Genomic DNA, 23,568 nt, shown 5'->3' on the forward strand with positions numbered 1-23,568 from the left:
AACCTTAGTTTACTTACTATCTGTGAGCCGCTGTGCTCGCGCTGGAGATTTAAGGAATAGGTGCCCATTGTCTTTAATAAATCATTTAAATAATGAAGTGTCCACAGTTCAGCTTTCTTGAAACTTCCACTCTAAGATGTCCAAAATTTCAGTAATTACATGTACAGCCAAAATTTAATAGGATAAATCTGATGATATTAGGTGCTAGTGAGAATTTGAGGAAAGAAGAATGTTCCTCACATTAATATTGCATAAATTGGCACAACCACTTTGAAGAGCAATTTGGGACCATCTGATCACACTGAAAATACTGATGCTTCACCCCCAGCGATTCTCCTTCTACTTATACACTCTGAAGAAACCTTTGGTGCAAGAGTCAAAGGACAAGAATGGTGTTGAATTAAAAAAGCCAGTTGAACCAGCCCTGATGGCCTAAAGTTTAAAGTTTGGCGTGCTCTACTTCAGCGGCCCGGGTTCAGTTCCCAGGTGCAGAACCACACCACTTACCTATCAGTAGCCTTGTTGTGGTGGTGGCTCACATAGAAGAACTAGAAAGACTTGCAACTAGAATATACAACTATGTATTGGGGCTTTAGGGAGGGAGAAAAAAATAAAGAGAGAGAGAGGAAAATTGGCAACAGATGTTGGCTCAGGGTAAATCTTTCCCAGCCAAAAAAAAAAAAAAAAAAAGCAAGTTGCCTTAGAACATGTACTAAATTATAACATTTGTGTAGATTTTTTTATTATAGTAGCTAAAACATCAAAGAGTTGTGCCTTTTTTACTTTCTGAACTGTAAATCTCACCATATATGCATAATGGTATATGTATATAATATGTATCAATTTTGCAAATATGCAAATAATGTGGTATTCAGTGTCCACCTTAAGAAAAACAATCATGCTTTCTTCAAAAAAAAAAAATAACTTTAAAGGAAAAATAACATTGATTCTAAGTGAACGTGACATAATGAGTTTAAAGTTACAGAATAGGACTCTAGTTTTATGTATCATGAAGCTTCAAGCTTGACTAATTTGAGTTGACCGGTCACTATAGATAGCAGGACTAAAAGATAAAGACAGAAGAGATTTTTGAGGACTTGTGCATATAAAGACAAACAGGCACAAGAAGAGTTCCTGGAGTTCAGTAAGAAATGAGCAGAGGTCAGGGGCAAATAGATCATAAGTGAGAACCTGCAGCCTGCAGCATCTTAGGGCCATTTAATTATGCCTGGCTGGCCTCATGCCGACTACCACTTTAACTGCTTTCTCAGCCACAGATTTTCTTTATTGCCCATTGGAGGCTTTCAACCTTGGGTTCACATTTTCAATTTTCTAGATGAGTCCATTGAGAAAGAAAATTTATTGTTTAGAAATTTATTTTATCATATGCTTTGCCATAGATATGTCATCACTGAGGAATAGTGGTACCTCAAATTCTATTAGTTAACTAGTAGACCATAAATGTCAACCATTAAGTGACTGTTATTATGCACTCTGTATCTGGTGACACATTTGATTTGTTTTGTAAAGATGGGATAAAGGGGGAAAGGCTTTAATGTAAAGACAAGAGGATGTAAATAAGAATGGGCTGTAGAGACCGACCTGAGTTCCAGTCCTCTCGCACCCCTCCACAGCTGTGCTGTGACCTTGGCTAATTCCCTTATCTTTACTGAATATGAATAATAATTCCCACCCGATAAGGTTTTGGTGGGCATTAGAATATATGTGCAGCTTCCATCACAGTGCCTGGAACACAGGACACACCCAATAAATAGTAACCAACATTTTAGGGTTTTATCAAAAGGGGTAAACTTAAGAATTAAATGGTTAGAATTTGCAGTTGATTTTAAAGCAACATTGATATATTCGCTGAGTGGAATTCTTGTTACCATATTCATTTCTCACCTACCTCCCCAATTCATTGTAGACTACTTGCATGTCACTTTTTTCTTTCCCATTGTGTGTTTTCATAGTCTGTGATTGTGAAAAGTGTGGAGCGAAATGCCTTAAATATGTATGAAGCAAGGAAATGTCTCCTCGGACTTGAAAGCAGCGGGGTTACCATGGCAACCAGTCCATCCCCAGCATCGTGCCCTGCTGGCCTGGCATGTCCCAGCCTGGATATCTTAGCTTCAGCAGGCCTCGGACTCACTGGACTAGGTATAAAATGTATTATTATAGCGTCTCAGTCACTGGGGGAATGCTTATCCAGTTCCCTTTCTTTTTACCCTTTGAGGCTACGTTTTAAAGGCTGATTTTTTTCCTCTTCAGGCCCTAAGATCAGGTGAAAAGCAACAAAACTCAAATCAATCCATTTTGGGTTTTTTGTTAGAGTCTGTGGATTTCTGTTACCCAGGTTCTTCTTATTTTGGCATAAATAATCAAGGTCTGACTGTTTTATTTTCAGTGGCTGTATTTGTTCTTCTAAATTAAGAATGCGATTGAGAGTGAAGTGAGCAGGCTGACTGTAATTTATGTGTTTGTTCTCTCTTGCATTTGCAATATTGCCATCAGTCTCTAGAGATAAAGATTATCCAGTATGTTTTTCAAAAGTAATTGCAAATCTGTATTAGGGGAGGGGAGAGGACGGGGGGAAGTGAAAGCAAGCAGATCCCTGACTCCTGGCAGATAGGTCTGCCTCACCCAGACATAAAGGAAGTCTCTGTGGCCTGCAGCCACCAAGGGGAGCAAATGGACCTGTATTTATATCTAAGACAATGAACAGAAAGAGGAAAGAACAACATCCCCTCAGTGCTTCAGTTCTTTAAGAAGGTAGGGTAGCCACGTAACAGTCACAGTGATGGGTATCACCTCATTTACGGATTCGCATTTTACAGGCTGAAGTTCATTGTATACAGCAGTTATGCCAGGTTCACTACTTTCATGCACATTTTTCAGTAGCCTTTATACGAAAAGTTAATACAATCACCCTAGCCAACATCCTTCCTCATTCAGTGTTGATTTGAGACAGAAAAAATACTCTCAGCAGTCTTTGATTTTTTTTTCTAATAGCTATTCTTGCTTTTAAAAAATATAATATGGTTATAATATGGTTAAGATTTCAAGTAGCCCTGCCTAGACACCATTACAGGAAAGACGGAGTTTTTCCTCCTTGGCCCCCAATCTCCCAAAGTTGTCCCTTCTGCTGGAGAGCTGAACAGTCATATAGTACAGCAATGCATGTGAGTCTGGAAATGCCAGTCAAGTAACTTAGCAGGAACTGAGTTCTTCCTGCACTAGAGAGAAAAAAGTGAGCAAAGATTCAGAGTTACTCAATTTTTAAAATATTTTTATGACTATACCCATCGTGTAACACTTAATGTTCTAAACATTCCTGGAAACTTGTATACAAATCCACATTTTACTTCAGAGCATATTTTCAATGCCCAAAGGGAAAGTTCATTACTTAAATCAAACATTGAATCTTTAAAACATGCAAAAAAGCAAAAAGATTTTTTTCCAAGAAAAATTTTCATATGCATTGAGATGGAGCACAGAGAAGTCACGTGTGTGTTTTGACATCCGCATGAAAACTGTTGCAGTCAGCTCAGCCTATCTGCGAGTGGGCCAAACGGAGCCACACAATGGCAGGAAAGCATTCCCATATTCACTGCTAATTGTACGAGGTTTGAAAAGAATTTGTTTGGAAGCAGATGACAAGTGAGTTATGCAGAGAAATAAAAATGGGTTTCCACTTGAACAGAATTTTGTTCATCCTGGCTAGTTGAAATGCATGCAGAGCAGCTGGCAGTGCTCAGTGACCCTGACTGCTGTCCTGCTTTGGGCACACGTATCTTCCATTTTCTGATCAGCATCTGCTTGTGGATAAGCTGGATCCTGTGTTGGAATTGTATCATGCAATATTTCATGTGAATATTTGAAAGAAGGTAATCTGTCACTCATATTTTTTATTGTGAAGCTATCAAATGTGTGTTCCAAATGGCAATATTGGTGCCATTTGTATTTTAAAATTGTGAATTTATGCGTATTGACTTTACATTCATTTATTACAGGTCTTTTGGGGCCCACCACCTTATCTCTCAACACTTCAACAACCCCAAACTCACTCTTGAATGCTCTAAATAGCTCGGTCAGTCCTTTGCAAAGCCCAAGTTCTGGCACCCCCAGCCCCACATTGTGGGCACCCCCACTTGCCAATACTTCAAGTGCCACAGGTCAGTATCATTTAAGTACAATCATCGGCATGTATTCTTAGGTATTATTAGTTTTTAAAGAAAATTTATTAGTGGTTCCATTTCCTTAGGGAAAAATTATGGTTCAAAGCATACTGCAGCCAAACAGAAATTCCCTAATGCGTAAGTTAATTAAAATGACGCAAAAAAAAGCAGTGAGTTTTCCATTAAAGGAAAATACAATCTTCAAACTTGAAAAGCAGATCAGGAAAAAGAGCATGATGTGCAGGGGGCAGTGGCAAGGGCACATGAAGGTCATGTGGGTTCCAGTTGGGCAAATCTGCTGGGTAGTCAGGTGAAATCTAGATAGATTCCTCATCCGTACGGTGAAGAGCTTGGATTAAATATTCTCTAAAGTGTTTTTCCAGTTTAACATTCTTTTGTGTTTTTATAGTAATGTTAGTACTGTTTACAGAGAGGTATCAGAATTGAATCCTCTTCTGAATTTGCAGCAACAAAAATGACACTTTTTGCTTTTACTGAAAATAATAGAATAATGCTTGTTGGTTCTGAGTTTTTTCCTGTCTAACATCTGTCTTCATGAAATATTGTTATAGGTTTTTCTGCTATACCACACCTTATGATTCCATCTACTGCTCAAGCTACATTAACCAATATTTTGTTGTCTGGAGTGCCCACTTATGGGCACACAGCTCCATCTCCCCCTCCTGGCTTGACTCCTGTTGATGTCCATATCAACAGTATGCAGACAGAAGGCAAAAAAATCTCTGCTGCTTTAAATGGACACACACAGGTAATAGCCTTCAGCTAGAGTAGTGTGATTTCTGCTGTTTGTCAAGACAAGCCGCTGGTCATGCGTTTAAACTTTCACTTGAAGTGAATTTCAGAATTGTGACCAGATCTCTATGTTATCTTCTATTATTATTTCAGTCTCCGAATATAAAATATGGTGCAATATCCACTTCGTCACTTGGAGAAAAAGTGCTGAGTGCGAATCATGGTGATCCATCCAGACAGACAACGGGCTCTGAGCAGGCATCTCCGAAACCCAGCCCTGCGGAAGGTATCTCTCCTTCTGCCCTTCAACCTGCTCTGGGACGTCGATAGAGGGGGTTGTAGAAAGCCTGTGCGGGGATTTCAAGTTGGTTTTGTTAAACAGTTATGACTCATCCTGCCTCAAGTTTGCAGAAAGACAGCATCTTGAACTGACTTCCAGAGAACATGGTGAAAGATAAACTGAAGCACCCTTTCCACAGAAAGAACCACTTTCCCATGACATCGGAACTTCCTAACTTAAAGTGAATGTAATTGTGTAGCAGGAAAGCATCAATTTACTGAATGTATACCTATAACTTTTTTCCAAGTGGAGTATTTCTTTTATAACTCTTTCACCTCTAACAGTCTTTTAAAAATATGAGGAAGGGCTGGCCATGTGGCCGAGTGGTTGGCACACACTCTGCTTCGGCAGCCTGGGGTTTTGCTGGTTCAGATCCTGGGCGCGGACATGGCACTGCTCATCAGGTCATGCTGAGGCAGCATCCCACATGCCACACCTGGAAGGACCCACAACTAAAAATATACAACTATGTCCCAAGGGACTTTGGGGAGAAAAAGGAAAAATAAAATCTTTAAAAAAAAACAAATATGAGGGAGGCCAGCCCCAGTGGCCTAGTAGTTAAGTTTGGAGTATTCCGCTTTGGCGGCCTGAGTTTGGTTCCAGGGCACAGACCTACACCACTCATCTGTCAGTGACCATGTTGTGGCGGTGGCTCACATACAAAAAGGAAGATTAGCAGCAGATGTTAGCTCAGGACAAATCTTCCTCAGCAGGGGAAGAAAAAAAATGAACATCTTCTCTTCAAATTTCATCTTGAGTTTTTGAGACACTTTTAATTTCAAGTGTCTTCTTTGCAGCTGAAAGCCATTATGCCTGCGTCTCCCTGGGCTTTGATTCTGGTTCATTTCCATTGCAGGTGGTTGTTGATGGTAAGGTGATGTTTGGATTTTCACTTTTTTCTCTCTACCCCTGCAGGTTGTAATGATGCTTTCGTTGAAGTAGGCATGCCTCGAAGTCCTTCCCATTCTGGGAATGCTGGTGACTTGAAACAGATGATGGGTCCCTCCAAAGTTCCTTGTGCCAAAAGGCAGACGGTAGAACTATTGCAGGGCACGAAAAACTCACACTTACAGTATGTATTTTAATCTTTAAAAGCCCTTGATCCTTTGAAAGAAAGTATATAACAGGCTAGATTTGTTTGAAGCTCAGTAGTTAATGCTCTTTGGTTCAAGTGAGTTTAATATTATGCTTGAGTTTTTTCATGTCTCTTTATAATTACCTTTTCTTTTTCCTTCTAAAAATTTTACTAAGGAATACTATCTGTAATTTTCACCCTTATAGCTTCTCTATAGTCCCTCCCCCCTTTAGCTGGTTGGCTTTATATCTGGGTCCTCTAGACCATTTATAGTGCTCTGAAGCTTTAAAACATTCTCTCTGCTCTCCAGTAATCAGCAGGGCAATTTTTACTCTCTGATTTTTGCTGTTAGAAATTTTCCAGCTGTAAATTCTTCTTCATTTGGCTTTGAATTTCTGACTTAAACTATGACTCCCTTCTCTCACATAGCTAATTGCTAACTTTGGTAGTAAATACTTGACAGTATCATGATTTTGTTACAAACCACGTATAAATACATATGTTGTATTTAATATAACTCTCCCTTACCATAGCACAGTTATAAATGTATGATCCTTACTCTATTTTCTTTTTCTATTTATTTTTTTAAATAGGCAGTCTATTTACATGTTTTTAAAAAGCAAAACAATGGAATGCTTCCAAATTGAAGGTTTTGCTCCCATCCACCCAATTTTCTCTACTGTCTTATTAGTTTTCTTGTTGCATCCTTACAGAGTAGTGTGTCTTTAGGCAAATATAGCATAAATATTCTTATTTCTTCTTTTTCTTACCAAAATCATTTTTGCTTTTATAAACTCTTTGGTCCATGAATTATGTTCCCATTTAGTCCACATGTGCTTTACCTGTGTTTTTCTTTACATGGTACTAATACCCAAAATTAACATTCCTTGGTATAGGTCAGAGAAATGATTTTGCTTTCTTCTCTGTATTTAAGCATTTTAAATATATACCTATTCCTTTCATCATTAAGTGTTTTCTGATCCTACCATCATCTCTCATCTGAATTAAGCTGCAACCTCCAGAAGGGTCTCCCTGCCTCCAGTCTCTCTCATCAGCTCCGTCAGTCCTTTATTTTGTTCCAGTAATTTTTTGAAAGCATAAGTCTGATGTTGTCACGCTCTAGCTGTAAAACCGCCAATGATCCGCATTGCATGCTCCCTTTCTTTTGCTTATGCTGTTCCCTCAAGTTGCTGTTCTCCTGGCCTTCTGCACTGGTGAACCTGCAGATGACCTCTCCTTCATTCCTGTTCAGATGTCCTCTGTGAAGTCTCTGTCAGCTTTTGTCAAGAAACACAGTTCATTGCTCTTCCTTTTGTATTCCGGTAGCCTTTTCTAAGTTCCTCTGAATTCCCCTGGCACAGCCGAATAGTGAATGATAAAAGAAACAATGAATGAGCAGATCAGCTCTTTGACTAATACTTTCTTGAATTCTCTTTCACTTGAGTTTAACGTGCAGTTGAATTTGAAGTTGAGGTGCATGTATAGAGCATTATCAATTCTTGTAATTCAGATACTTGTTCCCCATTTTAAGAAACACTTGCATGCTCTTCCCATGCACACTGAACAAGTGTTGGAGAATATTTTTTATTTATCTGCTACCTTTGTCAAAGCAGATCTGTTAGCAATATCACATACATTTCACACACATGAACTGGATCATCTGCGTGCCTTCAGATTGACTCAGTGTCTGTTTAGACTGTGTATGCATGGGTCTTTGATAACTCTTTGATGGATGCAAATTAGAAATCTTGTCCGTATGTCAGTTCCATAGGTACCATATACAATATATGCTATAGATAACATTTGTGAATAAATGTCATGAAATAGTTTCAGCTCCAGCTATAGAGTCAGAATGCCTGGGTTCAAATTCCAGCCCTATCATTTACCAGAGGTGTGACCTTGGACAAGGTACTTCCCTGTTCTGTAAAATGGGGATGATAATACTACCTATCTCACAGCGGTCTTTTGGGCATTAAATGAGATAATATATGTTAAGTAGTTGACAAAGGTCAACATACGTAGTAAGTGTGCCACAGAGGAAGCATTCAGTTCGTTTGTATGTAAGAGTGGAAGGTTAAATTCGAAACTCTGTTTCACAGCAGCACTGACAGGTTGCTCTCAGATCCTGAACTGAGCACTACAGAAAGTCCTTTGGCTGACAAGAAGGCTCCGGGGAGCGAGCGAGCTGCTGAGAGGGCTGCAGCCGCCCAGCAAAACTCTGAAAGAGCCCGCCTCGCCTCACGGCCATATGTCAACATGCAGGTAAAGAGAAAAACTGGGAAAATCATCCAAATGTAGGGGCCTTGCTTTAGGGAATGGGGGATTCAGTGAGTGTTAGCAGTAGAGCAGAAATTAGGTTTCCCTTCCATACTCCAGTCAAAATTTAATTTAAATATATATGCAGTAGTTAGGAATTGGTTTTGCTATAAACATTAAAAATGAAATGCAGGATTTAGCTTAAGTGAGAATTCTTTATAATATTAAAAATGACATAAAACAGTTTGTGTCACTATGTTTTATGCAAATGACATTATTCATCTGCTTAAAAAAACTTTAGATAAATGTGAGAGCTGTTATTTCTAAGTATTACTGCTTCATGACATAGTCTTGGATAAATAGATGTAATATCCTTCTATCTATGAAATGGAAATGATAAATTTTGTTTGGTGTCATTTAGACAGTTATGAAAATAATGTGAAGCTCTAGTTTTTTGAAAATAGATAATAAATATTATTGATGATTGTGTTGGTTCACAGATTTTTATGATTATTTTAAACAATTTCCTCAGCAGGGATTTTCTGTGTATCCATTTTCAAAGTATGAGGCTAATTACTCAAAATACACTATTGACCATGAAATTCACAAATCTGATTTCCATATAGATCACGATATGAAAGATAAGGGTTTTATACTTTGTGCTTTTAGAGATTCCTACAAACATTTGATTGCAGTATCAGAATTACTGGGTAGACTTTCCTACTTTATAGTAAGAGATTTATACCCCTCCCCCCACCTCCAAAACAAGGGGAAAATTTTTCCACAAAATCCTAGAAACAAAGAAGCTGACACAGATATGTCAGAGAAATTAATTTGGGGGACTAAATTATACTTCTGTAATTCCAGTGAAGACTACCATTCAATCCTTGTCTATTTTTTTAATCCTTTGCATTTGAACATTTTCATGAGTTTTTAGATGAAATTGCAAAAGCCAGGACTTTATTAAGTCAAAGGAAAAAAAAAAAGACATTTGTTACATTTTCTCTGGTGGATTTATTTTCAGGTAATACAAATTACAATTCTCTTGTCTAAGAAGTATCGAGTTCTCTTTATGATCCCTTTATGGTTTTCATCCATCTTGTGATTCTTGTCTTTTCCGTCAGGTTTATAGCTTCAGTGAACCATTTTCACGTTCCTTTCTTTTAGAATGGATAAGAATGTTCTTGGTGATACAGTTTTAACTTACATAGAAGTATTTATGCCATTAGTGAAGAGCTGACTCTTAAAATCACTGGGAAATCAATAATAATAGTCACTGAGCATTGACAGGGGGAAAGATTGAAGACCTCCCTGATTCCTAAAACTGATCTCTGTCTCCTGACGGTCCCTGGAGGGCTGTGTCTCTAGCTCTCTTTTCCCACATATCTCACTTCCTTACCTATTTTCTGGTTATTTCTTTTGTCCATCCCTGTTAAGACTCTGTGCTTTGAGGCTGTAGGTTATTTTTGATTCGTTGTTGTATTCTTCCACAAAGTGCAGCACAGTCTCTTTAACCAGATGGCACTCAATAAATATTTATTAACAAGTGAATTTAGGATCTCCCCACACCTTGTCCTTAGACATTGATCATTAAAAGTTGATTTAAATTCCCAATCCCATTTTGGACATAGGATTTCAAAAATATCATCAAACTGTGTTATCTAAATATCTCGCTCTCCTGATTTACTGCCATGTTCTTAGGGTTAATCACACACCTTGGTTGTCTGGGTCAGCTCGTTTACTTTTATAATCCTGGCCTAATTATTATTTGCAGCACATTTCGCTCTCAGAAGTATCCTGTTTCAGACCATGTATTATATGGGCATCCTATATATGACGGTATGGTCCTCCTGGGAGAAGGGTCCAAGAGCTCTTGCCAGTTGGCTCTTGACCCTCCCAGTAGGCCTTTGAGAAGTTCTTAAATCAAGTCTCAGCTAGTCCCTAAATTGGGGAGTTGAGAACACTGAGTTAGCATTTTAGATGTAGCTGTGTCTGGACTACTTTCTTCAAAACGACATACCTTGGTCCCTTTGTAGACCTACTGTCATAGTCACTTATTCAATGTGAATGGAAAGAATGAATAGTGCCTTTCTAGTCCTGTGCAATAAAAGGGAACTAGGTTTAATTTTATTGTATTGCTTAATGCCCTTATAGATTAAAGCTAGACACACGCCATTTATCTCATGTCAAAAGCAAAGACTATGCCAGTTAGGCTAAATAATTTCTTAAGATGTCTTGACAGCATACTACTTCAGGCCATGCTTTAGCTAAATGAAGAGGGAATTTTGAGAAACAGAAGAGGCCAGTAGATCGACTGAAAGCATTTTGGTAATGCATTATTTTTAAACTTAATGATTATTAGGTTATTCATTATACTTTAGCATATATTGATCCTAGTGTGTTAAATATTCATAGTAAATAGGAATATTTTTCCTTTTAAAGGAAAATTTCTAACTCTTGTCACTGTCATGACTTAAAGTCAGAACTAGTAATTTATTATTCTAATTATTAGTTTTGAAAACATATATAAATTTATCAGATTTGCAGTGGATTACTATCAAGATTCATGGGCTATCATCAGAACCTTTCGTCTCTAATCCTGGAATATTGGTATGACATTTGGATAGACTGGCAATAAAGGTATTTTCTCTTTTATTTTCAGGCATTTGACTATGAACAAAAGAAGCTATTAGCAACCAAAGGTATGTGATAAATTAATGATCTGTACTTTGATTATTTTTTTTCAGTAGACTTATAAAAGGTTTTCTAGTATTCATGTTGAATTGAGAAACTGCCCTTTATAAAAACAAACCCAGAATGTTTAGATTCAAGTTGCACAAATTTTGTTGATGTTGAATGTATTTTGTTAAGTAGGTTAGCGTTAGATCAATTAAGAAATAATGTAGCATTTTTTTAATTTACCATTACTTTGTATAAAATGGTTTATGAAGATATTTTATGGCATTTTGTGTTAAGAAACAATATTCAATGATAATTTCTTTACATATATCAAAGAAACAACACTCATCAATCTTTTAAGAATTACATTAAAAATACCAAGCATTTGTTTTATGTTCTGTTTTCCAAAGCTATGTTAAAGAAACCAGTGGTGACGGAGGTCAGAACACCCACGAATACCTGGAGTGGCCTTGGGTTTTCTAAATCCATGCCAGCTGAAACTATCAAGGAGCTGAGAAGAGCCAATCATGTGTCCTATAAGCCCACAATGACAACCACTTTCGAGGTTTGTGGACTCACGCCCTACCCATTCTTCCTGTCTGTTCTTGCAGCAAAAGAGAACAATCATCTCCCCCCTCCCAGTCTTTATTTACATAAGGAAAAATCATTAAGGGTGATTTGTTTTAATTTCTCTTCCTGTAAACATATTGCTATAAAATTGATGCAATCTAATATATTATGGTCTTTTATGTATCTTCTCTCAAAGTTGTTGATCAGCTGTTAAGGAGATGTAAATTTGGATAAATATGTTTTTAAGGGGAGAGTGTCATAAATTATAGAGCAGGGCTGAGATTAGGCAAAGGGCAGATGTAATATTCCATAAAAATGTATACAGAATCCCTTTATCCAAGGGTATCACTAGCAAGCCCACGAAAGGGGGAAAAGGCAAATATTCCACAAAAACAAGTTTTCAGATAGGAGTTAAAAATTCACTGTGTTCAGATGTGCCAGGAACACAGCAGGAAGTATCACAAACAAGAGCTCCAAAATTTTATGTTTCCCAGATGTTGGCTGTACTGCTCAGGGTGAGACTGGGAAGCTGGCATCCTCGCCATGTGGGGAAGGGATCCAGAGTTCCATACTTCTCAGCCAGGCTACACGCGACTCACTAAGCAAGGCCTTTTCAATTTGAGAGTATCCAATTTTGGCTAGAAGCCTTTTGTAAGTGGGGATGGAGTTAGAAAGAGCACATGCACGCACACACACTGGGGAGACTATGCAAACGTGGATGAAAACAATTAATCCAAGAATCACATTCTCAACCAGAACACTGTGGGCTGAAAGACAAATATTGGCTAACGGTTTCATAATCGTTAGTCTAAGAACTAGCATTTGGAGACTGACCTTTTCTCTACCCATTTTCTTTTCTTCTTTCTCTCTTTTTTTTTTTGCTGAGGAAGATTAGCCCCAAGCTAACATCTGTTGCCAATCTTCCTCTTTTTTTGCTTCAAGAAGATTAGCCCAGAGCTAACATCTGTGCCAATCTTCCTCCACTTTATGTGTGAGTCGCTGCCACAGCATGGCTGACAAGTGGTGTAGGTCCCCGCCTGGGATCCAAACTCGCAAGCCCGGGCCTCTGAAGTGGAGTGTGCTGAATTTGACCACCACGCCATGGGGCCAGCCTCCCATTTTCTTTGTAATAAATTAGACTGTTGATCAGGTAGGGAGTGGGAACCAAAAGCAAACAAGTGATTTTTTTTCTTTGTCTCTGAGTTAAGTGAAAAAGAAAATACTATTGACATACTGAAAAGAACAATCTCCTGTGAATTTCATTGTCAGACTTACAGTAGCAACCTGGCAGGCTGTATTTAAAGACTGAATTTACTGTCAGCAGCTAGAATGTAGGACCCATTATGAAAAATTTTGAGGCTCTGAGAGGTACACTCCTCTTTCTTCCATTATAGCGCTGAGAGAAAATAAACATTTTTTGTTGGCAGAGACCTTAAAACCACAGTGCTAATTCTTAGGCTTTCAACTGGTGCACCTGTGGTCGTCCATTTCACTTGCCCTCGCCTTTGGCAGAGTGGAGTGTTAGGTGGTTGAATGTGTTTTTGTAGTTTCTGAGATGAAATATTTCACTCTCAAAATGCTAATTTAGTTCTCTTCTCAAAGACCAACAGTATGACAGGTAGCAATGATGATCATTCTAATAATGCAGTGGGCAAGTGCAGGGGCAGTGGGGTCTGACAACCACCACTGACAAATGTACAGCTTTGACGAGTGACTTACTGCTCTGAGCCTGTTTTCCCATTTGAGTTGTTTTGAGGGTGACATGGGAGAGGGCATCCAGTGCGTAGCATGGTGAGCAGTACATTTTCAGTAATATTTAGCAGTTATTATTATTTCTTCTGTAGAACTTTGCCCTGAAGCAAACCAAGAGCCTGTTGACAGATGAAATTGTGTATGTGAATGCTTATTGCTAGAAGTATTTGTGCACAAGGTATTTCTGCATTAGGTAGTAAAAGGTCTTGATAGATATCAAACAGAGGCTGCTTTAGATTAGGTGGTCATAGCAGACCTTATGAGCAGATGGCATTCGAGCTCAGACCTAGATAACAAGAAGGGCCAGCCTTGTGAAGGTCTAGGGAAAGAGGATTAGGTCAAGGACGCTCGCGTAATCATCTGAAGTCAGATCCAGCTGGTTAAGTTCACGGAGGAGAAGGTGGGTAGGGTGGTTGAGTGTTGAAAATAAGGTTGGAGAGGTAGGCTGAGGCTCAGTTATGGAGTGCCTCAGCCGTGGTGAAGTACTGGAAGAGCATTACAGAACTTTACACAGAGGCATGATTTGTTCTAATTTGCATTTAAAAAAATCAACCGAGTTGCTTTATGGAAAAAGGATTATTGGGTGGGAGGCAAGTAGAGAATCACCATGTCCATTAAGGAAGTTATCGGTGACAGTTGTGGAGACGGAGAGATGTAGGAAGATTCGGGGTATGTTTAGAGATGATCTTGCTACATCTTGCTGATAGATTGGATGTGGGGAAGGAAGGAGGCATGAGATGACTCTTAGAAGTTTGGCTCAAGCACCGAGGTGAATGGTGGAGTCACTTACTGAGATGCAGGGCTTCTGGGGAAGGACTTGGTTTGGGGGTAGCTGGTAGGGACAGGTAGTCGACACATCAGCTTTCAAGCGCTCTAAGTTTAAAATGCCTGAGACAGTAAAATGGACGTGTCAGGTTGGCAACTCTGTGATTCTAAATTTCAACAAAGAAGTCAAATCTGGAGGTAAAAGTTTGGGAGTCATGGGTGTCGTTAAGCCTTAAAAGAGGTTGAGATTACTTAACAAGAAAGTGTATAGAGAGATGAGAAGGAATGCAAGGACCAAGCTCCAGAGTAATCTGACATTTGGAGTGGAAAAGCGTAGGGAGATCCTACAAGGCTACAGTGAGGTCGGTGGAAAACCTGGCGAGTGTGGGGTCATGATGCCTTGAAGAAGGAAGCAAGAAAGGGGTCGTGGTCAGGTGCGGTTATGTGGCTGCCAGATTGAACTGAGTTTATCGAGGTGAATCTTAAAGGAAACTCTTGGAATTACCCAATGAACATAAAACGTTGAAAATCAGAGACTCTTAACTTTAGATATAGTACAAAGTAGGGTTTCTGTAATATAAATAAGTGAAATTCATAAATAAATGATAAATTCATAAATAAATAATATAAATAAATTTCTGTAATATAAATAAATAAATGAAGAAAGGAATGAATAAATGCAATTTCAGTGCAAACTTTGAGATCTTCTAAATTTTTATTTTTATTTGGAGGAATTAAAAAGGTAAATTTTTCCAGGTACTTAGAATTTATTGGAGAGATCCTGTGCTTGTTTGGATGAAGGTAACACAAGAGAAATGCCAGCTCTCGCTCCACCCTCGGACTCTGAGCCTGGGAGCTCGATTCCTGTGGAAGCATTGGGTGTAGCTGCACCTCTTGCCCATTTGTCGTTCTTGTGTGATACAAGGCAGAGAATCTCTGCCATCCCAGATGGAAGATTTGCTTTATGGTTCCTGAAAATAGGGAGGAATCTCAGGATCCACTCCTCCAGATCTTAGAGGAGTAAGTCTTTATACTGAGGCCTCTCAGCACTCTGCTGGGCACCCTCATAATCCACTCCCTCGTGATGAAGCAAGAAACCTCACTGTGTATCTCAGCAAGTGTCCTTGGTGGCTGGAGGACAAAGGCTATAGACAGGCAGCACAGCCTCTTCTGGAGAATCAGCATTTGTGGGTAACTGTAGTGTTAGCCATGGAAGTAAATGGCAGTGCTTTAATGTGGATTCTTTTCTCCTCCCACCACAGGAAAGAAACCCATGTTATTAAACATTTCCTTATCTGGTTTTTGATTGTTTACAGGGCTCATCAATGTCCCTCTCGAGGTCCAACAGTCGTGAGCACTTGGGAAGTGGAAGCGAATCTGATAACTGGAGAGACCGAAATGGAATAGGACCTGCAAGTCATAGTGAATTTGCAGCTTCTATTGGCAGCCCCAAGCGTAAACAAAACAAATCAAGTGAGCTTTGACTTTCAGTTATACTTTTGGATGTAATCAGATTAGAATTTGTTTATTTGGTTTAGGGTGATGTTTAAGTATAAACTCTGGACTCCATGCCTTTAAGTGTGTGGCATACCTCACATGCCATGTAGCAGGCCACATGGTTCTCTGCTCTCACTACATTTTTTGTATGTGCTTTCACTCTAGCACTTGTCTTACAGAAGTGTAAGTACATGTTTACATATCTGTCTCTTCCTGTAGAATTTGAGCTCCATAAGCCAGGGACCATATTTAGTCATTCAACAAACCTTTATGAAGTGCCCCTGTGCCAGGCATTCTGTTAGGCTGTGCCTAATTTGTTCATTCTTCCCACATGTCTAACACTGTCTGACACCTAGTAGGCGCTCATTAAATGTCTGTTGAATGAAGGTGTGAATGAGTCGTGCACACACCAACCTGCAGATGAGGAAGAAAAGACAGGGGTGTGAAGGAGTTGAGGAGAATGTGATCAAATTAGCATCTTGGACTATAGAAGAAAGTCTGCCCAGTGGGTCACTACAAAAGGTGAAGAACAGATTTTGATTTTTTAAATTGACAAGATGTAGCTGAATTGATGTAAACAGGGAAAAAACTTTGTACAAATATGGTTAAGACTCAGTGTTTTGTCTATAACAGCACCCACCCATCTTGTCTGTATAAACACGTATATAGACAAGAATTGATATAGTAATCACAAGATATGCCCCTAATGCCTTTTTTTCAGGATCTTTGACAAATCTGGAATCCTGAAACACATAACTTGGAGTATTTGAAGAATATTTGAAGAAAGGCAATCTAAATGAGCGTGGTAGACACTCAGTAATAGCCAGTTGTTACCATCAATCAAGTTGGTCATGTTGTCAAGTCTTAGATTTGCAAAGGCCAGTCATGGTGCCAGCCAAGTCTAAATAAGAAAGCACAGGCTGGGGCTGGCCCCATAGCTGAGTGGTTAAGTTCGCACGCTCCGCTGCAGGCGGCCCAGTGTTTTGTCGGTTCGAATCCTGGGCGCAGACATGGCACTGCTCATCAAACCAGGCTGAGGTGGCATCCCGCATGCCGCAACTAGAATGACCCACAACTAAGAATATACAACTATGTACCGGGGGGCTTTGGGGAGAAAAAGTGAAAAATAAAATCTTAAAAAAAAAAAAAAGAAGAGAGCACAGGCAGCTCTTTCATTCCCAAGTGTACTGTCATTGGTAGCCTGGAGACATCCTGTTAGTTACAGGCTAGATGCTCCACCACTAACGGCAGGATGGAGCTGAGGGGTGGGCTGGGGCCAGGTGAGATCTATGGAGAGAAATGATCTCCATTTTATATCCCAATATAAATTAGTTTTCCTGTCTTTATCCCCTTTCCCTTAACACTGGATAATTAAAATTGACTGTGCACATAGCTGTATTGAAGTGCAGGATTAGGGTTAAGATAGGGGATTCATTAATAAAAAGAAATGATTAAAGAAAGCAAAGTTACTTGGCTTTTGTCAGATGTTTTAAGAGCATAGGGAGTTTAAAAGAGAATATAGAAACTATAAGTAGTTAGGATAAAAAGAAATGTAAAGAAGATTATGTGCCATAATAAATATTTTTCATTAAGAATATTTTATTTTAAAACATGTTTTTTTCAAATTTTATTAGTGTATTTGCTTAACTCAACATATGTAAAATATTATCATTTAAATATTTAATCAATGTAAAGACATTTTTATGAGATATTTTATATTCTTTTGTGATAGTAAGGCTTTAAAATCTGGTGTGTATTTCACACTTATAGGACATTTTAGTTCCCACTAGCCACATTTCAGGTGCTCAAAAGCCGCTGTATTGAGCAGCACAGTTTTAGATAATTTTTCTTGACCCCTCTGTTAAGGTCACCAATGTCTAGGTTTCTCCGGGCATCGCTGTTTACACCAATTGTTCCACTGTAATTCTTAGTAACTCCCTCTTTTATTCTTAAAGAAAGTAAATTTATCATTTGGACAGTAAATTATATGGTGAGCCTACCAGTGACCTCCGTGTTGTCAAGTCCAGTGGTCACTCCAGTGTGCTCATACTCTGCTTTGTGTCACCCTGGACCCAGTACCTCACTGGTTACCCCTCTTCACTCTTTTTGATGATTTTAGGGTCTTACCTTCAAATGGTGGAGTGTTCCAGAGTTCAGGGGGTTAGGGCTTCGTCCTGGGTCCTTTTCTCTATATATTCTTTCTACAAGTGTTAAAACATCTGTTTTTAAGAGAAAGAGAAACCTTATCAAAAAATTCCTTCCACTTGAGACTTCTCAATTGGTGGATGAAAACAACCAGAGAAAGTCATTAGTGGCGCTCAAAACAAGGCAGAACAACACTCTTAGATTTGGCAAATGCATTGATCCCAGAGGAGATGAGATGGGTCTGAGCGGCCAGGTGAGTGTCCTCCTCCCTCATCTCTCTGGGAATTCCTCCCGAAGTACCTCGTTGGTATAAGAGGATAGAATTTCCTTGTAGACTAGAGCCAGTAGTTGGTCAAGGAGGTAGGAATGGCTGCACAGCTCTGCTAGAATCTCCAAAGCAGCTGTTGAAGCATGTTTGAGTATTTGGCAAGTGCTTGGCATGACTCACTAGTCCATCACCCAGCCGTGCGTGTCGCTGGGTCTGAGACCCACAGACAATATGTAGAAAGCTTTGCCCACCAAATCAGTCGCAGAACCAAGGCAAAGCTGGGCATTGCTGTCTTAGATTTTCCCCAACAGACAGATTCATAAATGAAATCCAGGAACTCCAGCATCATTCTTATCACTTCATATGTTTCTCTTTATTTTGGAAGTGCTCTGTTTTGTGAACTCACTGCCCAATCATATTTTTGTAGGGGATGAGATTTATATGCCATAATATCATAGAATTCCTTTGATTGCAGGAAAGCACAAGTGTGGATGCAGAGGGCCATCCTGCCATCCAAAAGAGCCCGGACTTACAGTAACTTTCTATACCTTTTTAAAATTTTTTTGAGGAAGATTAGCCCTGAGCTAACTACTGCCAATCCTCCTCTTTTTGCTGAGGAAGACTGGCCCTGAGCTAAGACCCATGCCCATCTTCCTCTACTTTATATGTAGGACGCCTACTACAGATTGGCTTTTGCCAAGCGGTGCCATGTCGGCACCCAGGATCCGAACCGGCGAACCCCGGGCTGCCAAGAAGCGGAACATGTGAACTTAACCACGGCGCCACCGGGCCAGCCCCTCCATCCCTTTATTGTGTGCCAGGGTTCTTGCTTCCACTTCCTCATTGAATTCATATCTAATCAGTTATAAAGAGGAAATGTTTCTGAGTGCTCAGGCAGGTCACGATGAATGGTTACTCACTATGGAGGCACTGTTGCTGGATTGCTGCCTCCCACATGTAACCTTTTAAAAATGGCAGCAGCCTCCCTGAAAGCAGTGACGAGCATCTCCTTAATGAAAAGCCGATGTTTCAAGAAAGAACTGTGTAATTCTGCAGCTTCTACTCTGTTCAGCCCCACAGTGAATCTGAAATATTTGAGTGATTAAAACTTTTAATTAAACCATGTTCTCTCTGGGCATTTACACTTCAAGCCACCTCTCCCTTGCCTTTCAGCGGAACACTATCTCAGCAGCAGCAATTACATGGACTGCATTTCCTCGCTCACGGGAAGCAATGGCTGTAACCTGAACAGCTCTTTCAAAGGCTCTGACCTCCCCGAGCTCTTCAGCAAGCTGGGCCTGGGCAAATACACAGACGTCTTCCAGCAACAAGAGGTCGGTCATTATTTATTTATTTTCCCAGGCATCTTTGTTTTGGTTGTGTGTATGACAACTTCTAGAATGAAATCACTTGTTGACCTATGACTATGCTTTCACTGAGCATTTATTCAAGTCTCATAGCTTGTTTTTGCTGCTAAATGCTATCTCATTTCTTGTTTATTTAGTGCAACTGATAAACACAGGATAGCAGAAATATAGAAAATTATGTTTGCAAAAACACTTACAGCCATCCTTTACCAGTTTTAGCTAAAAGACCTACTGAGTGTTTTGATTCATAGGAACTTTTGATTCTCACCTTGCCTAAGGTTAGCAACAAGTCTGTGTTTATATGATTTCACTTTCTAATCTGTTATCATCTTTATTTGTGGCACTTAAAAGTAAATAACAGCAGCTGAAATAAATAACTCTAGTTGTTTTTGACATCATCCTCGTCATGTTACTGAAGTCTGTTCTCACAGAACATGGTGTGCCAATTTTTTTCTTTTTTGAGGAAGATTATCCAAGCTAACATCTGCCACCAATCCTCTTCTTTTTGCTGAGGAAGATCGGCCCCGAGCTAACATCTATGCCCATCTTCATCCATTTTATATGTTGGACCCCTGCCACAGCCTGGCTTAATGAGTCATGCATAGGTCAACACCCGGGATCCGAACCAGTGAACCCCGGGCTGCCAAAGCAAAATGCACAAACTTAACCTTTATGCTACCTGAGTGGCCCCTAATGTGCAAAATTTTTATATAGATTAAGTGATTTATTAAGTCACTGCCTGGATTGTGCATGAACTGAGACAGAATTAAGATGTCTTCTGAACTATCCCTACGTGGATTTTGGTCAAACTGATCAGCCATGGCCATTATAAAGAGAAGAGCTCTGAGCGTGATTGCTTCTAACAGGGCTGTCATATTACCAGAGCGCGGCTAACCCTATGCAGCAGAAAGTTAGAATCGTTCTATAAATGGATCTGTTTGGTCCAAGTTTGATGCTAGTTGGCTTTATGTTGTCTCAGAGAGCATCTGATTAAGTCAGTAATTCCCAGGCATGTATCAGTCAATAAAGAATCTAGAATTTGTCTCATAAATTTAATGTATTGCCCATGGTTCGATAACTTATTAAGTTTAATTGCTGAACTTTTTGATTTTTTACACCAAAAAAAAGGTTGTCATGTATATGTTGGATTTCAGGGTATTGATTTTGTTTTCTTTCCTCTACATCTAAATCAGTGTTCGTTTAACCAAGGATTTTGTAAGTTGAATAACGTTTTCATCATCAATGTGTTAAAGAATTGCATGTATGTGTTGAGTCTTGCTGGTTAAATGAGGGTGGCTCATTGAGAAGCTCTCGGGCAGAAGTATCTTCACTTATCCAGAAAGAGAAGGTCTCCAAGTAAGAGATTAGATGTTATTCAATGATATTCTGGGTTTGTTTTAATCTATGCTTATTTCCTATTTGAAGAAGCATAGAAATAAATTTATTATAGATTCTTCTTATCCAATTCAAGAAGGAAGAAAACATGATAGTATAAAGCCAGACTGACATTATATGATATTAATACAGCAGATTGCGTCCTGCAGACCTGCTACCTGGTTTTGTAAATAAAAGTTATTGGAACACTGCCACATTCGTTCACTTACATGTTGTCTGTGGTTGTTTTCAAACTAAAACAGCAGAGTAGAGTAGTTGCGACAGAGACAATATGGCCCATAAGGCCCACAATATTTACTCTGACGCTTTCAGAAGAGTGTGGGGGTCCCTGAAATAGTCTCCATTAAATAGATTTCCAAAAATGTATCTCTAGACCTGTAACAAGTGAGAACTATAATAAATGATAAATGAAAAAGTTTTGCCAGATCTGGGATATACCTTCAAAATCAAAACAGAAAAATTTCAAATTAATTTCTATGTAATTTGAATGAAAAGTATGTTTTACTGTTTTCAGGTGTGTGGAAATTTGGTACTGTTGCCTTCATGTAGGATATTTTTTAGTATTCAGATGTGATCTAACAAGAATTCCCCATTAAGTAATCTTGTGAGATTTAATTTACTGTAAGCAGGCTGAAGATTTATTTAGAAACTTTCACAGATATGTCTACATACTATATTACTAACCAGAGCTGCCAATTATTTTACCCCTTTGGTGAGCCCATTACTTTATATCTATAATCGTATTTAATTCCCACAACAGTCCTGTAAGGTACAGCATTGTCAGCCCTAAGTGCCTACAACTAGAAATAGCAGAGTTAGAATGTGAACCCATACCCTTAACCAATTCAGAATCCAAAGCTAAGGAATATTTTCTCTCTCCTGGACAGATATGTATTCTTCCTTTTATCCGTTCACAAAAACTGTAGTTTGTATTTTCCTTTTTGCCCTGGCTGCCAGGATGCTCAGACATAGTTTTTAATCTCAGTTGCAATAAATCACTGCCTTAGACTAAGTCTTCTGCTAGAATCATGACTTTCATTTCATCACTTTTATTACTTAATTCTTGTCCCTTAGGTTTGTGACACCATCATTCTTTTTTGGAAGTAGGCAGAGCATAATTATGGAATAAAATAGGTGTAATAATGAATTGAACCTACAATGAGGAAGAAAATAAGTACTTATTATATTGGTTACAGACTACTTTTTCACCCGCAGATCGATCTTCAGACATTCCTCACTCTCACAGACCAGGATCTGAAGGAGCTGGGAATTACGACTTTTGGTGCCAGGAGGAAAATGCTGCTTGCAATCTCAGGTGAATATAAATGCTCATACTCATATTTTGATAACTGAATAACCTCTGCCAGTGGTCTCAGCCAGTAGGGCTGGTTCAGCCCCTCAACCACTTGCTTAGCACCCTGACACCTTGGGGGTTGTGGTTTCAGAGTATTTTCCCATTAACAATGTGACAAATGCTGAGAATATCCCCACTGCTTCATCAAGGCATTGCCTGAAAACCTGCCTTAAAACAGATCTCTTCAGAAAGATCTAACCAAAATTGCCCTTTGCAGAACATGAGAATGGGGGAACAGTTTAATTCTCCTTTTTGTGGCTGTGTTAAGCAATAATCATTGGGTTAGTGAATAATTATTCCGGAGTGGCTGTCATGTTTCAAATGCATGTGTCCTTGTAGACCACCTGAGATCATTGCACCAGAGAAAAAAACGAACGCTCCTTGATATAGCTGGAACCTGGCAGTATTACTTGTCTTAATGCTTTTTCATTTTTCCCAAAGTTTTAATAGAATTCGTGAGTCAGAGGGGTGTAGTAGCCTGAAGGTAGTCACAGAATGAAGGAAAATAATGTTGTCTGTCTCCCAGCCCACTCCTTTTGTGCATCTGTTGCATATTCAACATATTAGAAAATGCTCTATACGTATTTGCCGGGTACCTCCCATTTAAAAGGAATTGAGCCAGGTGAAGAGTCGGAGTTAGCAAATACATAACAACATACCTCAGAAAGGTATTTGGGAAAATAAGAGGAAGAAATTTGGGGGCAAAAAACTGAGGTGACTTTTGAAGATTTTTTGATAAAGTTCATGAATGTCCACTTTGTATGTGTGCCAGTCTCTCAAAAAGAGACACCGAGGGCGGAAGCCAGGTGTCTGGCGCGATGAGAAAGCACCTTTGCTCTGTCCAAGCGCTGAATGTTCAGGCTCTGCCTTTGCGAGGCCGGCAGTGAGAGCCAACCGGTCACAGTCCTTTCCAAACAGCATCCACTAATCAGATCAGCAAGTAAAATGTAAAACTTCAGTGGTTTTCCGTCTCATTTTAGTAGCTGGTTGCGTCCCCACCCCCACAGGCAGTCTTACATGTAGACCTACTCTCTGAAGCAGATAGAACAGAGCAGGAGTGGGAATAGGGCTGGAAATTCAGCCGTTGAACAGCCTGTTGAGCTCCTCGTGGATAGAGTTCTGCACACATGAGTTTGAGAAGCCTTCCTCCACCCTGTGACCCAAGCGGCTGCAT

At 39.4% G+C, this 23,568-nt stretch overlaps 1 protein-coding gene across 6 annotated transcripts in view; it reads left to right on the plus strand.

The window, feature by feature from the left end:
- BICC1 (BicC family RNA binding protein 1) overlaps positions 1-23,568 on the plus strand; it is a 267,016-nt gene that overhangs the window by 236,456 nt on the left and 6,992 nt on the right. For 4 of the 6 annotated variants that reach the window (XM_070611485.1, XM_070611476.1, XM_070611515.1 and 1 more), the window contains exons 10-20: positions 1,974-2,160; positions 4,014-4,175; positions 4,751-4,947; positions 5,085-5,217; positions 6,187-6,343; positions 8,446-8,608; positions 11,265-11,304; positions 11,692-11,846; positions 15,685-15,841; positions 19,452-19,612; positions 22,256-22,355. In XM_070611485.1, the coding sequence (XP_070467586.1) occupies positions 1,974-2,160; positions 4,014-4,175; positions 4,751-4,947; positions 5,085-5,217; positions 6,187-6,343; positions 8,446-8,608; positions 11,265-11,304; positions 11,692-11,846; positions 15,685-15,841; positions 19,452-19,612; positions 22,256-22,355 (1,612 nt within the window). The remainder of the gene's footprint in view (positions 1-1,973; positions 2,161-4,013; positions 4,176-4,750; positions 4,948-5,084; positions 5,218-6,186; positions 6,344-8,445; positions 8,609-11,264; positions 11,305-11,691; positions 11,847-15,684; positions 15,842-19,451; positions 19,613-22,255; positions 22,356-23,568) is intronic. The other 2 variants (XM_070611494.1, XM_070611480.1) reach the window with 1 other exon arrangement.

Source organism: Equus przewalskii, chromosome 1 (assembly GCF_037783145.1).
Source record: "Equus przewalskii isolate Varuska chromosome 1, EquPr2, whole genome shotgun sequence".
Classification (NCBI taxonomy): domain Eukaryota; kingdom Metazoa; phylum Chordata; class Mammalia; order Perissodactyla; family Equidae; genus Equus; species Equus przewalskii.